Source organism: Wyeomyia smithii, chromosome 2 (genome assembly GCF_029784165.1).
Source record: "Wyeomyia smithii strain HCP4-BCI-WySm-NY-G18 chromosome 2, ASM2978416v1, whole genome shotgun sequence".
Lineage (NCBI taxonomy): Eukaryota > Metazoa > Arthropoda > Insecta > Diptera > Culicidae > Wyeomyia > Wyeomyia smithii.
Window position 1 is genome coordinate 276,838,489 of NC_073695.1, and position 21,255 is coordinate 276,859,743.

The following is a 21,255-nucleotide window of genomic DNA, read 5'->3' on the forward strand; positions in this document are numbered from 1 at the left end:
ATTAGCAGGTGTTCCATGTCAGATAAGCGAATTTTAATAACTTGGCAGTAGGTTTTGCAGATTTTTATCTTCTGATTTAGTACTAAACTGAAGTTACATGCAACACAAAAGAAATCAGTTTTGTTGTGAAATCAAGGTCCTCCCGATCATTAAAAAATATCAGGATTTTTAAGAATCTTGATATGTGTTCTAAACTTGGTCTCGTTAATAGTTACAATATCAAGAATCCTACCAAAATTATTTACAAATTATAGCAAGTTTTGTAAGGTTTTTGGCAGAAAAAGATCAGAATTTGTTAGAACATACGATATTTTGTTGATTGAATAACAAATTTTGATTTAAATATGCTTTTTAAAAGCACTTTTCAAAATTCAAGTGTATGATAACCAGAGCTTTGAATTGTGGATACTCTTTGCAGAAGATTGAATTCAATTTTTCTTCAATCTCAGGGGGTCACTTTGGTTGTCAATACATCATCACATTTCATAACAAAAAGTTCACGAGTTCATTTACACTCCGTGCATACTGATTATCAACATAGTAAGCTTTTGCATAATATCATTCGTTTTCAACACGCTGTAGTGAAAACTTTGCGAGATCGATATCAATATTCGCGAATGATTTTTTCGTTTGTCTTCTGAAATGGCAACGCGCAAAGGAATAAAGCGTACGTATGCTGAAATTGCTTTAGATTATGTAGAAAAAGATGGTGATCCCGCGACCTGCCGGATTGATCCTGATAGTAATTGTGGTTACGTACAGTTGAAATTAGACATTGGTAATTTCATTCGACACTTCCGTACAATACATCCCGAGCTACCGAATACGTATGGTTTATTGAAGGACTTTGATAAGACTGTAAAAAAAAAGCAAGAGTTGTCAAACGTCCGGTGCATATCGACCATCAACTTTTGGTGGAGTTTGTGATCAAGCTAATTGCGATCCGAAACCTATCAATTTCGTTCGTTGTATGGGAAGCAACAAAGCTTCTATTGAACCGTTCATGCGATGCTGCTGGTCCTAATGTTACACTCAATTTGCAGACTACAGAAGAGTCATTTGGTAGCAGCTGCTGGTAAAATCCGAAACGCTATAGCGGATGAATTTTGTGTATGAATGCTCAATATTGCCTGCGTGATGAAGTTGTCATTAGAACTTTGGGTAAGAATGGTTAATTAGCATGAGGGTAATCATTAAAACAATGTATTTTTTTAGATGTACTCGAGGTTACAGAAAGTCAAACTGCCTGCGTGTTAAAACAAAAAGCCTTAGAAAAAATGGCAATCTACGGTATTTCACTTCAACAGATCTTTTCAATAACCGTCGACAACGGTGCTAATATGTTGGCGGCAGTAAGAAAGATGAAAGATGAATTTACAATGCTTCATTCGATGGAAGATATCGGTGATATAGAATCTTCAGGATCTACAGAAGTGTTAATAACTGAACTGGGAGAAATGTTCAAAGAAAGACTCAATCTCGTAAGATGTGCGGCTCATACTTTACAGTTAGCCATTCTAGATGTGGTAGACAAAAGCAATGATGCTATTAAACGAGTTACAGATATTGCTATTAAATCCAAAAATGTGAAATACATGACCAACTTTGTCCATCACAATGCTACTTATCCACCAGTGTGGTGCCAAACCCGATGGGGTGGAATTTATTTAATGATGAGAAGTTTCTTTCAACAAAAGTCGTTCTTTGAGCAATTGTCCAAACAGTTTCCTGAATTGAGTAAATATTGCACATAACATTGAAACAATTTAGTTTAATAATATATTTTTTATTACAGATCTTGTTCATCACTGGCAGTTTATTCAAGATTATACTGGAGCATTTCAGCCAGTATATCATTGTTCAAAAACCATTCAGGAATCACATGTGTCGCTTTCGGAATTTCATGTGACGTGGCCGATTACCATAGGTAAAGTTCGGAAGCTTAACCATAATAGATTTGCTGTAAGGCTATCAGAAACTTTTCAAAATAGATTGGCAAATCTAAGTCACAGGCTTTCAAAATGGCTCTGTGTTTGGATCCAAGGCAAAACTATGCAAATTCAAAAATTTTCACCGGAGACGAAAAAGAGCTAATTCAGGTTTTAATACTTAACTTCAACGCCAATTCCATTTTCTTTCACCAGGGATAAATAATGGAAACCTGGAACCGTATTTCTCAGTTGAATGGAATAACTGAAAATAATTCAAGTATTTCAACTGTATCAACGGAGGTATATTGGACGAAGCGGATAGTTATATAACTGAATTGTTTAGAGGATCAGTACCATTCGAAACTGCTCCACGTCAATCCAATTTTATTCTCCAGCTTAAGGCGCTAGACATGGAACCACACCAAAAGCATGATTTCGATGTGTGGAACTACTGGATATCAAGAAAAAATTCTCATCGCGAACTTTACGCTGTAGCGAAAGTTGTGTTGGCTACTCCATCTGGTCAAGTGTCAGTTGAAAGAGCTTTTAGTACCCTCGCGCTAGTATTAAGCGATCAGCGTGTTTGCCTAAAAGAAGCAACTTTGGCTGCTATTATGATGATAAAATTAAACAAACCGGTATTTGAACAAATTCTTCCGACGTTAAATGGAAAGAGTATAGTACTCTAATTATGAAAGACGAATCATGAAATGTATATTTATTGTTGTATTGTATACGAACATAATATAAATGCTTAAAAAACAGCTTAAGTTTTTATTTTATTCCATAGAAGGTTTGAACTGTTTCTTTGTATACAAATTGTGATTACGCATTGGTTAAAAAACCTGAAATGCTGAGTAAAATATATATTTTAAATATGCATTATTAACCGTTAGGACTCGGCAGTGTACCCGAGTACATTTTCGGACTTTATTGCCTTAAAAAAATATCTCAACTCAGCTGAAACTCATAGAAAGCTCCTTACTAGTGGGACTCTTTGTTAAAGCGAGGGGGGTCGAATGAAGAGGTCTGATTTTTTTAATAGACAAATTTTCCAATCTTTCGACGAGTCAAGATCCAAAGTCGGTCAAGATTTTAAGTTCAGTTTCAGCGTACTGCCGAAAACAAAAAATAAATAAATTGAATTTTGTGATGGGAAGAGATATTGATGGACTATTACATTCGATTTACAGTTTGCTGCTGATTGTTGGATTGGTAATTAAAATGTTGCGGTCCTCGATTATGCAAAAGTACCAGATTCGCGATAATAAACAGATGAACTATATTATTGAGATAACAATTTTGAAAGGAAAATACAAAAGTGAAATTACTGAACTAATTGGCGAAAGGTTCTTATGGTGGTCCGAAAACCATCCCCTCTCTGGAATGGAAGGTTCCCATACTAATGAAACATTAAACCTCTCTCTATGAAGGGAATCATCGAGTTTTCGAATTACTCGGGAATTAATAGAGCAAATAGGACTAAAATTGGAATAAAGTACAAGGAATGTTTTTATTGATGTTTGACAGTCCTCTTTCCTCTAAACATTAACCTCGACCAACATAAATTATGTAATGGGACAAGATCGGTCGTAAAGGATCTAAAACACAATGTATTACAAGCAATGATACTTTAAGGAAAATTCTATCCGATAAAACTATACATCGTAGCAAGCTGCGACTGCGAGTGGATGTGAAAAAGATTTCGCTTGCGTTATTTTTTTGTGTATTTCTAGAAAATTCGCAAATATTTTTCGGTTTATCGTGCTGAAGTGTTGAAGAACTTGGAGAGAATGTTAATGTTCATTTTCTTCGCTGTTGTGCATGGTTCGTTTATCATTATTTTTAAACCGTGAAGTTCCATATGCAGAGAATAAAGGTGCTATTTAGTTTTGAATAATTGCTATGCAGTTCGAAATAAGAGCTGCAAACTGGTGTCCAGTGAGAAAAAACCTGACCGGGAACCTGCAAGTATGAATGTGTGAAGATTAGTCAACGTTGTGCCAGACATGATCCTGTAAAATTGTATAATGATGATCAGGGATGGTATTCTACGCGATTTTTCGGGACTCGTAAGTAATCTACGTAGAAAACTGTATTCTACGTTTTCTACGGTAGAAAACCTCTTGCAAGTAGAAAACTCCCAAACACTCGAAAATTCACAGTATGAGTCATAAAATGCCATTCGCTGCGCTGATTATGTGTATTCAAGCAACGGGAGAATTAATATAAAAAAAGAAACATGAGGAAGCAAGAAAGTGTATTTCCGGACTACTTTGTGATTATGGCGAAACAAGAAACTCAGAAAAGCAAACAAAGTTTTCTATCAATAATTTTAATCATTCCGTCCCGAACGCTCGGCAATAACGGACGCATTAAGTGGTTGTCTCGCTATAAAACCGATATTGTGTAGAAGAAATCGAAAAAGGCATTGCTTACCCGGTCGCGTTTTAAAGAGTGCAATGCTGTGTGAAGATAAGCTGATAATCCGCAGTGAAGGTCATCCAGCTATTGTGCTTTAGTGGTGTCGCTGCGCAGCTGCCCGCTCCAGCACCGAAAGACTCGGTAATTGTTCTATTGAAGAAAACAAAGAAGAAGAGGTACGTGTTTCTTTGCCACTGTACTGTTGCGCTAGTTTGAGCGCAATGGATGTGGATCCCTTAGCCCTCGATCCCCCGTCTCCAAAACCACCCGACCCTGTCCCTCCTGTTCACCCCCCCTCTGTCCCTGCTTTAGTCAATCCTCGTCCCAGGCTTTACCCAGACGGATCAACGGGTCCACTGGTTCTCTACATGAGGCCCAAACCAGGAGGAAAATCACTGAACACGCTACAAATCGCGAATGATCTGACGTCACGATACAAGGCCGTGACCGAAATCGCAAAAGTCAGACCAAACAAGCTCCGTGTCGTGGTCAATGATCTGGATCAGGCCAACGATATAGCTTGCTCCGAGCTTTTTACACGCGAGTATCGCGTGTATGTACCCGCACGAGACGTGGAGATCGACGGTGTGATAACCGATTCGAGTCTGTCTGTCGAGTGTATCCTGAGCGCAACTGGTTGCTTCAAGAATTTCAATACTGAGGCGAAGATATTGGACTGTAAGCAATTACGGTCTATGTCGCTCGTCAACGGTAAAAAAGTATACACTCCGTCAGACTCGTTTCGCGTTACGTTTGCCGGATCTGCTCTCCCTAGCCACGTCTCGATTAACCGGGTTCGTCTGCCTGTGCGTTTGTATGTGCCCCGTGTTATGAATTGCACCAATTGCAAGCAGTTAGGTCATACAGCTGCCTACTGCAGCAATGAGGCACGGTGTGGCAAGTGTGGGGAGACTCATGCGGAAGATTCTTGCAGTGTAAACGCTGAAAAGTGTATTCGCTGCGGGGAAAATCTGCATGAGCTTTCCACATGCCCGGTGTACATACAACGCAGAGATAAAATTAAACGGTCTCTTAAGGAGCGCTCAAAGCGTTCTTACGCTGAAATTCTTAAGAAGACCATAACCATAACATCGAACTTCTTTGGTCTGCTGCTGTCTTCGGATGAAACGGACTCTGACGATCCACCAGCAGAAACGTCCTACGCCAATCCTGGAGAATCTAGAAAGAGGAAAAATATTTCCTCTCCTAAGCTTCCCAGGAAAGGCCCTAAGGTTTCTCAAGATGGAATGAATAATACGAACAAATCTAAAAGTGCTGCGGGAAAGCCGAAGCAAACTCCTCCTGGGCTTGCAAATTTAAAGTCTCAGAAGGAGTTCCCAGCACTTCCTGGAACATCTTGTTCCTTTTGCACATCCAGTTGATAAAACAAATGCTGGACAGGTCAATTTTTCTGACATTGTGGACTGGATCTTTGAAACTTTCAATGTACCCGATCCAATTAAAATTTTTCTCACGGCATTTCTCCCAACAGTTAGAACATTTTTGAAGCAGTTGACTGCCCAATGGCCCCTCCTTGCAGCGATTGTATCCTTCGATGCCTAATTCAACTGCGTATATGAAGGATTCTATCTCTGTCTTACAGTGGAATTGTAGAAGTATTTTACCAAAAATTGATTCGTTTAAAATTTTGATAAATAAAAACAAATGCGATGCATTTTCTCTTTGTGAAACTTGGCTTATTTCAAATATTGATCTCAACTTCCATGATTTTAATATTATTCGCCTTGATCGAGACACCCCATATGGGGGAGTACTTTTAGGGATTAAAAAGTGCTATTCTTTCTACCGTATTAACCTCCCCTCGATTCCAGGCATCGAAGTTGTCGCATGTCAAATGACAATACAAGGTAAAGAGCTTTGTATTGCCTCAATATATATTCCTCCCAGAGCACAGGTTGGGCAACGGCTGCTCTTTGATTTAATAGAGCTTCTTCCCTCGTCACGTTTGATTTTGGGAGACTTCAACTCTCATGGTGTGGCTTGGGGTTCCCCTTACAATGATAACCGCTCCTCTTTAATCTACAACCTTTGCGATGACTTCGACATGACTATTTTAAACAACGGTGAAATGACACGTATCCCGAAACCTCCAGCGCGCCCAAGTGCTTGGATCTATCCTTATGTTCGACGTCGCTACGGTTGGATTGCACATGGAAGGTAATCCTCGATCCTCAAGGTAGCGACCATCTGCCTATTCTTATTTCAATTACTAACGGGTTAACTCGCATTCGACCAATTGACATTCCGTATGACCTCACACGGAATGTCGATTGGAAGTTATACGAGGAAATGATTTCAAAAGCGGTCGAGTCGATTCAACATCATCCACCACTTGAAGAATACAACCTTCTCGCGGGCTTGATTCTCGACGCCGCGTTGCAAGCCCAAACGAAGAAATATCCCGGCGTAACGATCAAAGAACGGCCTCCCACTCCGTGGTGGGACCAAGAGTGCTCCGATGTCTACACGCAAAGATCCGACGCGTTTTTGGCCTATCAGAAGAAAGGTATACCTGGCGACTATATACAGTATTCGGAGCTTGATACCAGGCTTAAAAGCTTGGCTAAAGCAAAGAAACGCGGATATTGGCGTCGGTTCGTAAACGAGACGTCGAGGGAGACATCGATGAGCACTCTTTGGTGCACAGCCCAAAGAATGCGGAATCGCGTAACGGTCAACGAAAGCGAGGAGTCTTCAAGTCGGTGGATATTTGATTTTGCCAGGAAAGTATGTCCGGACTCTGTTCCTGACGCGATAGAATCACCTTTTACGATGGCAGAATTTTCAGTTGCCTTCCTGTCCTGTAACAATAACGCGCCTGGGTTAGATAGAATCAAATTCAACTTGTTGAAGAATCTACCCGGCAATGCCAAGAGGCGCTTATTGAACTTGTTCAATGAGTTCCTGGAGCAAAACATTGCACCGAAGGATTGGAGGCAAGTGAAGGTGATCGCCATCCAAAAACCACGGAAACCAGCTTCTCATCACAACTCTTATAGGCCGATTGCAATGCTATCCTGTATCCGGAAGTTGATGAAAAAAATGATACTCCGTCGTTTAGACCTTTGGGTCGAATCAAATGGTCTACTATCAGATACTCAGTTTGGCTTCCGCCGTGCCAAAGGGACGAATGATTGTCTTGCGTTGCTTTCTACAGATATTCAGCTGGCGTATGCTCGCAAAGAACAAATGGCGTCTGCGTTCTTGGACATTAAGGGGGCTTTTGATTCCGTTCCTAGCTGGAGTACTACCATTGAAAAACCGCTTCTGGAGCCTGTCTTCTCGTATTCTTATCAAATGTGAGGTCTTGAACCGTCCCGTGATTGAAAGTTTTGAAAGGTTAATCGAACTTGATACTCAAACCCGTTTTATGACATTGTATTTCCATCACATGTCCCAAAATATTAACCCTTCGAATATTCCAAATCGTGTCGACTTATCAAATACTTCTGATTCTACTGTGTTTTTCGATACATCCATGATAGAAGAAACTCGTGGAATCCCGGATCATTTACGCGTGCAGCAGATCCCTAAAATTTTTTCCAATAAATATCGAAACATCAACTGCGACAATATGTTCTACACTGACGGATCACTTCTCGATGGGTCCACTGGCTTCGGTATCTTCAATAACAATTTAACCGTCTCCCATAAACTCGATAATCCTGCTTCTGTTTACGTCGCAGAATTAGCTGCAATTCAGTACACCCTAGGGATTATCGAAAAAATGCCCACGGACCATTATTTCATCTTGACGGACAGTCTCAGCTCCATTGAGGCTTTCCGATCGATGAAAGATGTTAAGCACTCTCCGTATTTCCTGGGGAAAATACGGGAACATCTGAGTGCTTCATCCGAAAAATCATATCAGATTACCTTAGCGTGGGTCCCTTCTCACTGCTCGATACCGGGTAATGAGAAAGCGGACTCTTTGGCTAAGGTGGGCGCAACAAACGGTGACATTTATGAAAGACCAATTGCTTTCAATAAGTTTTTCGCACTTGTAAGTCAGAATACGATCATCAGTTGGCAAAATTCTTGGACTAGAGGGGAACTGGGAAGGTGGTTACATTCCATTATCCCCAAGGTATCGACGAGCCCGTGGTTCAAGGGGTTGGATGTAGGTCGCGATTTCATTTTCGTGATGTCGCGGCTCATGTCCAATCACTATAGATTTGATACGCATCTCCGTCGTATTGGGCTCGGGGAAAGTGGTATCTGTGCCTGTGGTGAAGGTTATCACGACATAGAGCACGTTGTTTGGTCATGCCCTGTACACCGTGACGCCAGGTCTAAATTAATAACTTCCCTCCGGGCCGAGGGTAGAGGACCAGCTGTTCCTGTTCGTGATGTCTTGGCGAGTCGTGACCTACCCTACATGTCCCTTATATACATTTTCCTGAAATCCATCACGCCCCAGAATAGTCCCGTTCCTTTCCTTCCACATTCAACAAAACGGCAAGAACACGTCATAGACCTCGATTTTGGAATCAGCAACTGAACCCCACACGAATCCGCTAGGACCTGAGAACTCGAGACCTTTCGCGATATCTTGGCTTGAACAACAGCGAACAACAACAACGAACCATAACCAGCAACTGAACCCCGCACAATACTTCCAGGCCCCGAGGATTACATGCCCCTGTCCCAGCTCATGACATCGTGGCTTAGCAGAACAAATGCATACATGCTGCATATCCATGGCCATTCGACGATCATCAGACGACCATTCAACTACAAAACATTGATTGAAAAATATATGCTAGTTTTAAGATAGACTTAATTTCAGCTCGTAGTCGGCAGCGAGGATAAAAAATTTGCTCAAAGAATTTAAGTCATCAGATATAATTGGCGCCGTTAAACATTAAATTGTATTTGTGCCGTGTCAAATAAACGATAGGTGAAGAAGAAAAAATTTTAATCGTAATTCACGGTTCAACAACATATTTGTTGTCATCTAAAAATGCTAATGAAAGCAAAATCGCATAATATACGTCACATAAAAAATCATTGCAACAGCAAAGGCGCATTTAAGGCCTGATTTCTACAGAACTATTCTATCGCTGTCCAATCTCATATATTTAAAGCGTACCCAATATCTCAATGGTTCATAGTTCCCCTGACATATATCAAAAAGCCCTTCAAAAATTCCATGCAACTTTAAACAACTATAAACTTTAAAAAATAACTTCAAAATGTGTTGGATTTGACGCATTTTCGTAAAAAGTGGAAGTGGAAAGTGGTTAAAAACTGAGTGATTGTTACTCACTTTTCAAGTACAGTGTTACTCAGTTTTGGGTTAAGTAATTACTATTTTTTTGGCTCTGAATTGCTACTTCATGTAATTTACAAATTTATATAAAGTTTCGAAGATAAAATTAAACATATCTGGGTTTGTTGTTTGTACTGGCTAGAAAGCCCTAGAATATTTTGCAAACGAGAGGTATTTCTAATCCGAAAACTTATGAAACAAATCAAAAACAAATTCAACTGAAGCGTCGTTGTATACGCCGTTACTCAAAACTAAACTATTCGGAGGAAACCCAAAAAGAGAGTAAAAGTTACTCAGAATCATAAAGAACCTTTACTCATTTTTTGACAACCACGAATATCGTTCTAAACTGAGTCAAAGTTGTTCAGTTCATGAGTTACTATTTACGAGCGTGTACTATCGCTCTGGAATGATGTCTACTACACGGCTCGAAAAACCGGAAAAATCTGCTTGAAGTCTGAAAAAATTCTAACCGTAATTCAGAAAATTTGCACTCGCACTGGCAAACCTTCTTTACATTATTATTCATTAAGACATGAAGGCTTGAAGCTTCACAGACCTGTTTGTTTGCGTCAGGGATATCACATGTGGAGATTTGTTTGCAAACTTCTATAGTCCGTGCGCAGATTTTATTAATTCGCAGATATTTGCTGTTTTTCCATAGTTTCTGCAGATTTTTGTCAGAGTCTCCTCATACTCTTCTAAATGTGTGCAGATTTGTACTGCGCGAGCGCAAGTTTTTCGAATCACAGATAGATTTTTTGAGACTTCAAGCAGTCTAGCAGCGAACTATTTTCCAACTGGGGTTACATACACAACGACATCCGAAACCGACTTTCAGATGAAACATAAAAAACTCGTTAATGTTATTTGACATTACGATCAACCGACCAAGTAGTTGAAGAAGACTACGACTTTGGAATGCTTTTGGAAAGCTCCAGAATCGATGGAGATTAAAAACATCGATTTTAAATGTCAAAAGCATTCTCAATTCACACAAAATAATCATCACAATTAAAAATAAATAATATTTTTGAACTTAAATTTCGTTTATTCTTCATGTAATTCACCACATAAAACTATTTGCAGGTTTTCGTAGAATACTCGTAGAATACTCGTTTTTGGTTAGATATTCTACCAGAGGTATTCTACGTACAAAACTCGTCGAAAACTACATGAGGTTTTCTACATGACATCCCTGAATGATGATTCATCTGGTGGCGGAGCGCTTTTCCTCGAAAGTGCAAACCATCACCAAAGATACGGTGTGATTGTTTGTGTGCGAGTGGTGAAAAAAATCAACGGAATGCTTTGTTCGCTAAATGCTGACTCGATGTATAAGATGAGTGCATTGTGTTTATATTTACAAAAACATTTATTTATAATTTTGCCAGTGGTTAAGTGGTTCTTTTTCGGATCTTGAGTAGATTTTTTCTATCTTCCGTGAAATATTTAATATAAACTAGTTTTCAAGAATTTTCCTTATATTTTCAAGTTTCAAATAACTAAAACTGACATAATTTTGTGGTTATTTTGTCAAGTTTAATTTCATGATTTTTCTAGCTTTCGAACGAATAATGGTTCTAAGTGAATATTTCGAAGTTTCGTAAATCGAGATGAAACGAATCCATGTTGATGGTATGCTAATAATGACAATTTTGGCATTTGTCTAAATTTCTTTATTGTTTTATATGCATATTCGCAATTTTTTAGAATTTTAGGCTTTGGATGCATGGAACTTTGCCATTTACGCAAACCAACACATTCGTTTAACGCGTTCAAGTTTACCCTCGCTGTGGTCGGTTAATAACGATTTTTGCACATTTTGTTATTGTAATTTTACCCAGTATAAATATTTAAATACAATTGACTTGATGTGATATCCCGAAGGACGATTTATGTGAGAAAAAATCGCGTATAAACTTATCACTTCAATGTAACATTGTACCGTTTCGTGCGACTTCTCTTGTTTGCTACTCGAATAATATTTTTTCTTCGATTCCTTAGATATAACCCATTCAAACATAGACAAATTTATAAATTTTGTGATACGAACCACACACACGTGTGCCTGGTCTCAACAGCATCTCTAACTGTTGGTTTGAACCGGATTCAAATCATAGAATCTAATACACTTCTAATATTTACTAGACTAAGCCCCCCCCCCCCACACACACACACTCGTGTGCGGTCCCAACAAAATATTTAAAATTTGTTGGTTCAATTAGGTTCTAAAAATTAAATATGACAACTTGTAGTCCTCTTCAGTAAACCCCACAAATTTGTGGGTGGCTCCAAGAGCCTTCGGTATAAATCAGAGGTGTCGGTATAAATCAGATCCACATCGTGTAGTATAGTATTTTGCAGTTTACTGAAATATGTCACTTACTGGGTGTGTCCTCAACAGCATATCGTTGTTTTTCGGTTTGAATCGGCCTTGAATCAGGAAACTAAACCATTTTGTGCTCTAGTAAAATAAATCGCACACGCGGAGCCTTACAGCATTATTAATGTCTGTTAGGTCAAACCAGTGCCAAATATAAATAAGCTTAGTGTGCATCTCTAACCAGCTGATTGAACGGAGAATAAACCAGAAATAGGTAAATAAAATTCGGTATAAATTATATATATATGATCGCATCACTTATCAAAGTGATTCCTGATCCAATATACCCTTCCTTACTAACAAAAACCTCCTTACTGTGACCTTTGTGGAGATGCAGAGGTTAACACGGTCTCCAAATAGCAAGGGTCACGCTAACATCCCTTCCCGCTTCCCAGCTGATTGCAAGGACGTGGCTGGCGTCGTTATTGACCCTTCAAAGTATTGAGTCACTTAAACTTGTACAATGAGAATGATCGGTCACTCGCAGCCCCATTCATTTGATTCACTGTGCAATTTTACTGATTCGGATCAATCACGGAGTGTAACCATTGATATGTGCAGTCAGTCAAGCTAAGCCAAGCCAATTCAATCCGATAAAACTATACATTACAAATGGTTTGCCCTTTGAGTTTCAACGTTGTATATCTGAATCGCCATGCATTTGACACATTGATTATAGACAAATCGGTAGGTCGATCTTTGGAAGTATGTGGAATCAATTTAGAATTCACATGCTCTCTATGTTTAAAATGATTGAAAAAGGACAAAAAATGGATGGAAAGAAGTTTGCTGGGACAGCTAGTATACTTTAAAATCTGATTAAGAGTAGTTTTTCTCAAAAATTTATTAACATCTCTACATTATTCTACAGCTTGTTGCTTTTTTTAAATATTTTTTCAATACCTCTTATGTGTAAATTTTCAAACCCGACAGTTCTATTCCAGTCATCATGATGAACAGTTCGGCCTTTCTTCACCAGGTTACCAAGCTACCGTGTTTATTCTGTGTTAAACAAATATAAAAACGGCGTGACCACTTTTCCAAGAAGCATGAAAAAATAATCAAATTTTTCGTTTTGGGGCTGAAATAACGCTAAATTGGACATTAAGCAGTATGATTACGATGATGGTAATGGGAGCAGATACTGCTTCCCCGACACCGCCTAATCACCGTGGACCTACAGCAAACGCCGTTTGCGATTTAAAACATGCCGCAACGCTCTGTGTGTGTGTGTGGCTGCTGCTAACAACCAGGCAAAGCAGCGGATGTTTTCCCAATTTGGATGGCACTATCATTTTTATGACTGTGGTCCAAATTGGAATATAACCAAGCGACGGTTTTCATCATTAAAACCTGTCACCGACTGAAGCCGGTTTTTTTATCGGAGAGAGATCAATTCCGACAAGGCTTCCGTTCTTTCTCGGCGTAGACCAAAGCCGCACATTCGACTGGGTGTCCCTTCCAAGCCGAGGCACCTGAGCCAGATGTCTAACAATCGTGTGCCGCTTCGGGGCTTTTATGCTTCCGGAAGGACAAGTGCATCGTCGTTGTCATCGGTTTCATTTTACAACCGATGGCCGCTCCTGTCCCTGAAGGGCATCTAGATAAACCCCGTATCCGTATGTATATAATTTAATTAATGCTGATGGACACAATTAAATTTTACGGCTTCTGAATGCCCGTCTCATTTCCAGCCGGACATTTGTTTTCTTTTCCGAGATCACACTTGCTATCGCCGTTGAGGCCATCCACCGCGCGCTGCTAGCAGGCCGACCGCCAACCGCGTCAATATCGGAATGGCAGACGGCCGACGAGCGTGTTCCGTCTCATGTTTGCTCGTTTCGATAAGATTTCTGTTTGTTTTTATTACTTCTCCAAACAACATTCTCCATTTACCACCTCGCGGAAACTCCCACGACGGACCCATCTTCCTCAAGCGCTTCACAGCTTCTAATGGTGGAGCCTTTCCGAAACATAATTTATTCCCTTGCTCAGCGTGCTCGCCAAACATCGGAATCGTGTTCGGTTTTTTATTGGATTTTCCCTCGACTCCAGGAGCCGGTTCGCATCGTGCCACACATATCCAGCGTATCCGGCCGGAGGACACACAACACGCACTTTCTCGCGGGCCAGCATCACCAGCATCATCCAGCTAGCGTGCTTCGTGCCGTGATGCGTGGTAACCGTGGTCGAACTATATCGTGCCACCACGTTGCGCATTTCCGTTAATTTTATTTGTTTTCTACATGGCACTGCGCGGTGCGTTGCGTTACGTTGCATTGCGTGGTGCTTAAATTTTTTTACAAGACGTGTGACGATCAAGTAGCAAAGTGAAGATTTGTGTCGAAGGGCAATAAAGTAGAATACAATAACTAACCGTTTAGTAAGAAAGAAGACAAGTTCTTGTAACTTGTTCCTGTTTCTTGTGGATCATTGAAAAGTAGTTCCTTTCATGTTCTAACTCTAACCCCCTTAACTCTGATTACTAAAAGTGATAGCTTGAAGGATTCAACCAAAACAAGAGTCTTATATTCATACAAGGCAAATAATTTTCAGTTGAATTAAAAAAAGGACAGCCTGTTATACGAAACTGTCATCAAAAGAAATAATCTACACCAAGAAACCTAAGTTTTGAATCTCTTCACAAAAAATAGAGTTTATGTGATAAAGAACAGTGAAATAACGTATGCGCTAAACAAATGGACTTTTTTTCGAATAGTAGTAAAAAAATAACTAAGACAAGATGATTGAGTTTGATAAATTTTCCATGGAAGGTAACTATGTGAGCTTACTCGCGAAAAAAATTCAATGTCCCTGCGTTCGGCCTTCCGGCAGTTAACCGAACATTCGCCGTGGTAAATTTCTTCGTTCTATTTATTAACTTCTCCTCAGTTTTGATGAAAAATTGTTGGAGTAGATCTGATAATGTAACGGCTCACGAAAGGTCTACCTCATCAATAGAATATCTAAAGAAAAGTCAAGTTTAATATTGGACTGTCTGAGCTGGAGTTATCGATTAATTAGATACAGTCTTTGTAGCCAACTATCAACAACAATATCCACTTCAGAACAAAAATTGATGTTAAATTTTAAGAACAATTTTAAAAACGGTAGAATTTTTACTATTGAACTATTGAATGGATCTTCTTTGATACAAACCAGTAGTCATTTTAAAAATATACAGTTTTTTACATACAGTATATTCAGGGAATATTTGAGAAATAAAGTAAAAAAATCAATATCCCCTCTGTCCATGGTGGTTTTTTTTCATTGTTTGTGTTCACCATTTGGACTGAATTCTATAAAAAAGGTGATATCCATATTTAAGTGAATATCAGCTATTTTTTTTCTTCATCTATAATTTATTTGACACGGCACAAATACAATTCAATGTTTAACGGCGCCAATTATATCCGGTAGCTTACTTTCTAAAGTATCTTAATAACTAAAAGCAAATTTTTTATCCTCGCTGCCGAAACATCAGCTATTATTATTTTAAGTAAATTGATGTCGAAGTCATCAGCGAAGCCTTTAAGCTGAACCCGTTTCGTGAAAATCGTACCACTCATATCGATTTCCGCTCTTCGTAAAACACCTCCGAGGGTGGTGTTAAAAAGCAAACAGGGAAGTCCATCACCTTGTTTCAATTCTCGGCATGACTCGAAATGGTAGCCTTGATCAGCCGCGTCAGTTTATCCAGGAACATTTCCTGGTTCTCGTGCATAATCTACCATAGCTGGTCGCAACCAACTGTAACTGTATCATAGGCTGCCTTGTCGATATTAATGCGATGCGTGGATTTTTGCAAAATCTCTCGGGTTGTATACATCTGGTCCGTGGTTGCATGGGCTTCCACGACACTCCTATTTAAAGGTTTTAGACGTTGGAATAGAACTTGGGAGAGTATTTTATAAGCAGCGTTGATGACGATAGTTGCAGTGCTTTAGCAAGTGCTTTTTTACCATGTTTGTAGAGGTCACCCGGTTCTGCAGCCTCCCAATCTTCCATTGAATTTCGTGGAGGTCGAGGGTTGATACCGGCTTATCTAACGTTTCCGGTAAAAAATGGACAAAAATTGCCGATTTTTCATGGGTTTACCTTTAATCGCAATGACGAAACTACTTATGCATCATCATAGTAACCCATGAGTTAGCAACAAAATTGACAGCTGTATCAGTCAAACTCTAACTGTGATGGCGAAAAAAGTGAAGCTTCTCCGTTCAGAAGTGTGCGCGTTCAAAGAACGGTACCCCGCCGCGTCAAAAACAGACATCGTGCGGCACTTTGAATGCGGTAAAACAAAGAAAAAGTTGTGGAAAAAGTTGTAGATAATAGTTTTGTCTTTCGAAAAAATACACTCTAAAAACAAATTATTAATTTAAAAAAAATTAAAAGAAAGTTAAAAATTATTTATCCAAAACAGCCCATTTAAAAAAAATTGTTTTTCTTTTGAATAAAAACTACGAAAGATTACCTGAACAACGAAACCGGTCATGAAAAAATCAGAAAAATAGTTATTTAAAAAAAATTATTTTGTTTTTACAGGGTACATTTTTTTGAATAACAAAGTTATTATTTACAACTTTGCCAGATACACTATGCCAATCAAATTAACCGTTTTGACTGAAAAAATATTTTTAATTCCTAATACATAGTGTGGTCTCTTGGAAATTAAAAATATGTTTATAGTTGAAACGGGGTTACTTTGATTGGCATAGTGTCTTCGGCAAAGTTGTAGATAATATTTTGTCCCTCCAAACGAAAGATATGCCTTTAAAAAATAATTTTTTTTTTCAAAAGAAATTTTTTTTTCAATAATAGATATCTCTTTTTTCTTAATTTCTAGATGATTGGACTGGTTTAATTGTTTTGGTAATCTTTTATAGGTTTTATTAGAAAAATAAGATTTTTACAATATGAGCTTTTTCTATCTTTTCTTTTTAAATTATTAATTTTTTTAAGTGTATTTTTTTTTGAAAGACAGAATTATTATCTACAACTTTGTTGAAGACGTCACATCAATCAAACGAACCGAAGTGCTTTTTTTCATTTTATACTCATTTTTCACAATATTATGAACCACCCTATGCCGAATAAATGAACCACCCTACTGAAACATGATGTATTCGATGCTAGTTATAGTGTATATCATTATGCAGGCTATTTCAAGAGAGTCGATTTTTGCAAAAAAAAAATTCGGCTGACACCAGTTCTCGACGTTTCATGCGTTTTCAAGTCATTTGGCATCAAAAAAGAAATTCGAAAACCGAAATTTTTACGTACCCCCCCCCCCCTCTTGGGTGATTTTTCGGTTTTTCAAAAAGGCCAAACTTTAATCGCTTTGCGCCACCCCATTTCAAGTTCGGTTTAGCTGAAATTTTGCACAGAGTGTTTTTTCGAGCAGGTGAACATTTTGTATGGGTTTTTTTTTAAATTCGAGATGACCATTTTGACTGGCACCCTAACATACATGTCAGGAAGCGACAGTCCCGTCCGCAGGTCCCGGAGCTGCAGGTAATGACGCAGCGACAGCGATTGAATAAGATGGTCGAGTCGATTTTCCCGGCGAATCGCGACGTGGCAGTGGTGATGGACGACGAGACTAACTCACCCTGGATGGTAACGATTGGCAGGGTACTTCGTATTTCACGAAGGAAGTGAACTTCGTGGTGAAATTTATTTCACACACCAAGTTCCCCAAGAAGGTGCTGCTGTGGCTGACAATCAGCGAGAAAAGGATGTCAAAGCCGCTCTTCTTTCGCTCCGGGCTGGCCGTAAACGGGGAAATTTATAGTACGAAGTGCCTGCCAAAAGTTGCATCGTTCATCAAGAAATACCATAAGGGCGAAGACGCGGTGTTCTGGCCAGATTTGGCGTCGGCCCACTACTCGAAGCGATCGTTGGAGGAGATGGAGCGGCTGAATATCAATGTGGTACCGAAGTCGGCGAATCCGCCTAACGTCCCTAGCGTCCCATCGAGAATTTCTGGGCAAATTTGAAGTGCAAGATCTATTCCAACAATTTTGTTGCGAAAACGGAGGAGGAATTAATAAAAAATCGAACAAAGAGCTTTAAAACACATGTTTTCGTCCGCCATGGCGAATGTTCCGGCGTAGAATTTTTTTTTTGCAAATAAGATAATATAATTACCATTAATGGGAAATTTATCCAACTTAATTATCTGTCTTAGTTTTTTTTCATCACCATCTTAAAAAAGTTCATTTTTTACCGCAAACGTTATTAAGATCGCCATCGGCATCGGCGTCATCGGATGCAAACGCATAGGTCGGACGGGAACAGTTCTGTCGTCCTATTATTGGTAAGCACAGCCTCCATGCTATCAGTAATGAGAATGGCCTGAGGTTGGTGAACTTCGCCGCAGCCAGAAACATGGCTATCTGGAGGATGCGGTTGGACATCCAGAGGTTGTCAGCTGACGGAGTTGCTGCTGAGTACACTCGGAAGGTTGACGAGCGGATTGGTGAACCGATTGGAGATCCAAACGAACAGTGGAAGCACATCCATGACACGGTCAGCTACACAGCGCGAGAGGTGTTGGGCACGACTGCAGGAACCACACGCAACACGTGGTGAGCAGATGAAGGAGAGTTATCGAGAGGTTAGAGCGACCGAAAAGAGACTCCACCAACGCAAGACACGCGAGCATTGCGAACGAACTTTTGCGGAGGCGGAAACATATTCAGGCACGACACGAGAAGTTTTCATAAGGTGGTAAACGGGATCAGGAACCGGACTGTGCCGAACCCTGCCATGTGCAACGACAGGGATAGGAACCTGTTAACCGATGAAACATTGGTGGCCATGCGTTGGAAGCAACATTTCGAGATTTTATTAAATGAGGAGAGGATGGAGCAGTCGACAGAAACAGGAGAGAACTAGAGGAGGATGTACAAGCTGTGGATCCGCCAAGCCTCTCTCCCGCATCCTGTTTCTTAGACTGAGGCCCTTGCATGAAGCCTTTGTTGGAAATTACCAATGCGGTTTCTAGGAAAGCCGATCTACGACGGACCAATTGTTCACCTTGTGTCAAATCCTTGACAAGTTCAGAGAAGTAAACTTGCAGACTCACCATCTGTTTATAAGCTTCAAGAGGGCATGCGATTCAGTTAAGCGCAACGAGTTATGGCAGATTATGCTTGATCACGGTTTTCTAACTAAACCGATTAAGCTGATTCGTGCGTCATGCGTCAGGATAGTAGGCGTAATCTCGGACCCGTTCGTGACGTTGAACGGTCTGAAGCAAGGTGACGAGTTCTCGAATCTGTTGTTCAATATTGCCTTGGAGGGTGCAGTACAAAGATCTGGCATGTAACGGAGCGGTACCATTATTTCGAAGTCTAATATGCTCCTTGGCTTTGTGGATGATCAATATCATCGTCGGAATTAACCGCAGAGTAAGAGGCATTCGTGCTTTTTAAAAGGGAAGCAACGAAAATTGGACTTATCATCAACTCTGCCAAAACAAAGCACATGGTGGCTGGTAGAGAGCGTGGAAGTTTGTCGAGGCTTGGTACTGAAATTGTGATAGATGGGAATCTCGTGACGTGCGACAACGATGTGAGTCGCTGAGTGAAAAGACGTATGGCAGCCGCAAACAGGACCTTTTACATTTTACGTAGCCAGGTGAGATCCCGCAGCATGCATGTCCGTACGAAATTTGCGCTCACAGGACGCTGATCCTCCCGGTGGTACTCTACGGCCACGAGTGTTGGCGAGCACTTGGTGTCTTCGAGTGTAGGATCCTGCATTTCATACTTGGCGGAAAATTGGAGAATGGTGTGTGGCGCAAGCGCATGAATCACGAGGTGTACCAAACATACCAACATGCGGATATCATCAAGCTGATATAACACGGCAGGCTACAGTGGGCTGGCCACGTGGCGTGAATGCCGGAGGAGTGACCGGCGAAGATAATATTCAGCAGAGAGCCCGACAAAGGTCGGCGACTCTGTGGTTGTTGGATGTGTAGTGTGGAGGAGGACGCCCAATCGGCAGGTGTTGGGGGTGACTGGAGAAGACTAGCCCAACAAGAGTGGTAAAAATAGAAGATTGACGAAAATGATGAAAAAAAACCGCGAATAAAAAGAGAAAAGGGAAATCCCAAAAATGACAAGAATGATAAAGATGGCAAAAAATAACAGAAATCACTAAAATGACAGAGGTAGCAAAGTTGTGATTTTTGCATGTTTGGTCATATTTTGTCTCTTTGTTTTTTTTTTTTGTTCAAATTGTCAATTTGGTCATCATATAGGGTAATCACTCCATTATTTATCTCAACAGCTAGCTACACCTATATTCTCTCATTTGTCTAACCTACCGTCAAATTTCTACAAAGTTCTGAAAGTAAATCTATTAGATTCTCGATATTGTCAATTGGTTGCGAATTTTACCTTGATTATATGGTAAAATTTGACGATAAATTTATCAAAAAGGTGTGATGGGATGAATATAGGTACTGATAAAAATAAAGGACCGATTACCCGATTCATGGCATATATATTTGTCATCTATGCTTTTTTTTCATTTTTATTATTTGTATCAGGCTTGTTTATCTCCCAGATGGTCTCGAGGTACGATGGTCTGACAAGCCAGTCGTCGTAGGTTCGATTCTCGGCTCGGGAGAGACTGTTAGTGTCAGTAGGATCGTGGCGCTAGCCCCGCAATTGTCCTGTACACTGAACAGTCGGCTGCGAAGTCTGTGTATGAATAAACAGAAGGTCAAGTTCCGAATCTGAATGTAGCACCAAGGCTATCAGGCTCGTTAATACGATAGATTATCTCGACAATCGTCATCGCCGATACCGATAACGTCTGGGATCGTTATTGACGATAACGATTGCGTCTTCAAACATTAACGTTATCGACGATAACGATATTTACCTGACGTTATCAGCTCACTAACGTCTTTTGTTATGTCAGAGCAAGTGCACCAGTGGCTATATTTCGGTTGCTAAAGCTAGCTTGACAATCATCAAAATAACCGCACCGAGCGTTGCTAGTTACTCTTAGAAAATAACAACTCAAGGAAGGAAAAATTCTCGAATAGCAACGAATTGATAAGTTTGGCAATGCAATAGTAACGAATAAAACTTCCAAATGACTGCAGGCTTTCTCGTTGCTAAAAACTGGCCAATAAGTGGGATGCCAAGTTCTTCATCAAAATCATTTTATCTGCTATACGTAACGGTAACTGGTCCAGA

General features: G+C 40.0%; 1 protein-coding gene across 4 annotated transcripts; it reads left to right on the plus strand.

Annotated features, from left to right (window-relative positions):
* Positions 1–571: 571 nt before the first annotated feature.
* Positions 572–2,564, plus strand: LOC129721119 (uncharacterized). Of its 4 annotated transcripts, none has more exons than XM_055673298.1 (5): positions 594–778; positions 1,044–1,161; positions 1,216–1,737; positions 1,796–1,927; positions 1,992–2,564. In XM_055673298.1, the coding sequence occupies exons 2-5, from the start codon at positions 1,113–1,115 to the stop codon at positions 2,003–2,005; spliced, it is 717 nt and encodes a 238-aa protein (XP_055529273.1). In that variant the 5' UTR covers positions 594–778; positions 1,044–1,112; the 3' UTR covers positions 2,006–2,564. The 4 variants fall into 4 exon arrangements, with proteins under 4 accessions (XP_055529271.1, XP_055529273.1, XP_055529272.1 ...); XM_055673297.1 differs by having other exon boundaries at positions 2,145–2,564; XM_055673296.1 differs by having other exon boundaries at positions 572–667; positions 1,796–2,564.
* The last annotated feature ends 18,691 nt before the right edge of the window (positions 2,565–21,255 follow it).

What these genes read in the sequence shown, in the direction of transcription:
- LOC129721119 (XM_055673296.1), top strand. Translation starts at nt 1,113, where the DNA reads ATGAATGCTCAATATTGCCTGCGTGATGAAGTTGTCATTAGAACTTTG. An exon ending in AGTTGTCATTAGAACTTTGG is followed by an intron (nt 1,162 to 1,215) that starts GTAAGAATGGTT and finishes GTATTTTTTTAG; the next exon opens with ATGTACTCGAGGTTACAGAA. An exon ending in CAAACAGTTTCCTGAATTGA is followed by an intron (nt 1,738 to 1,795) that starts GTAAATATTGCA and finishes TTTTTATTACAG; the next exon opens with ATCTTGTTCATCACTGGCAG.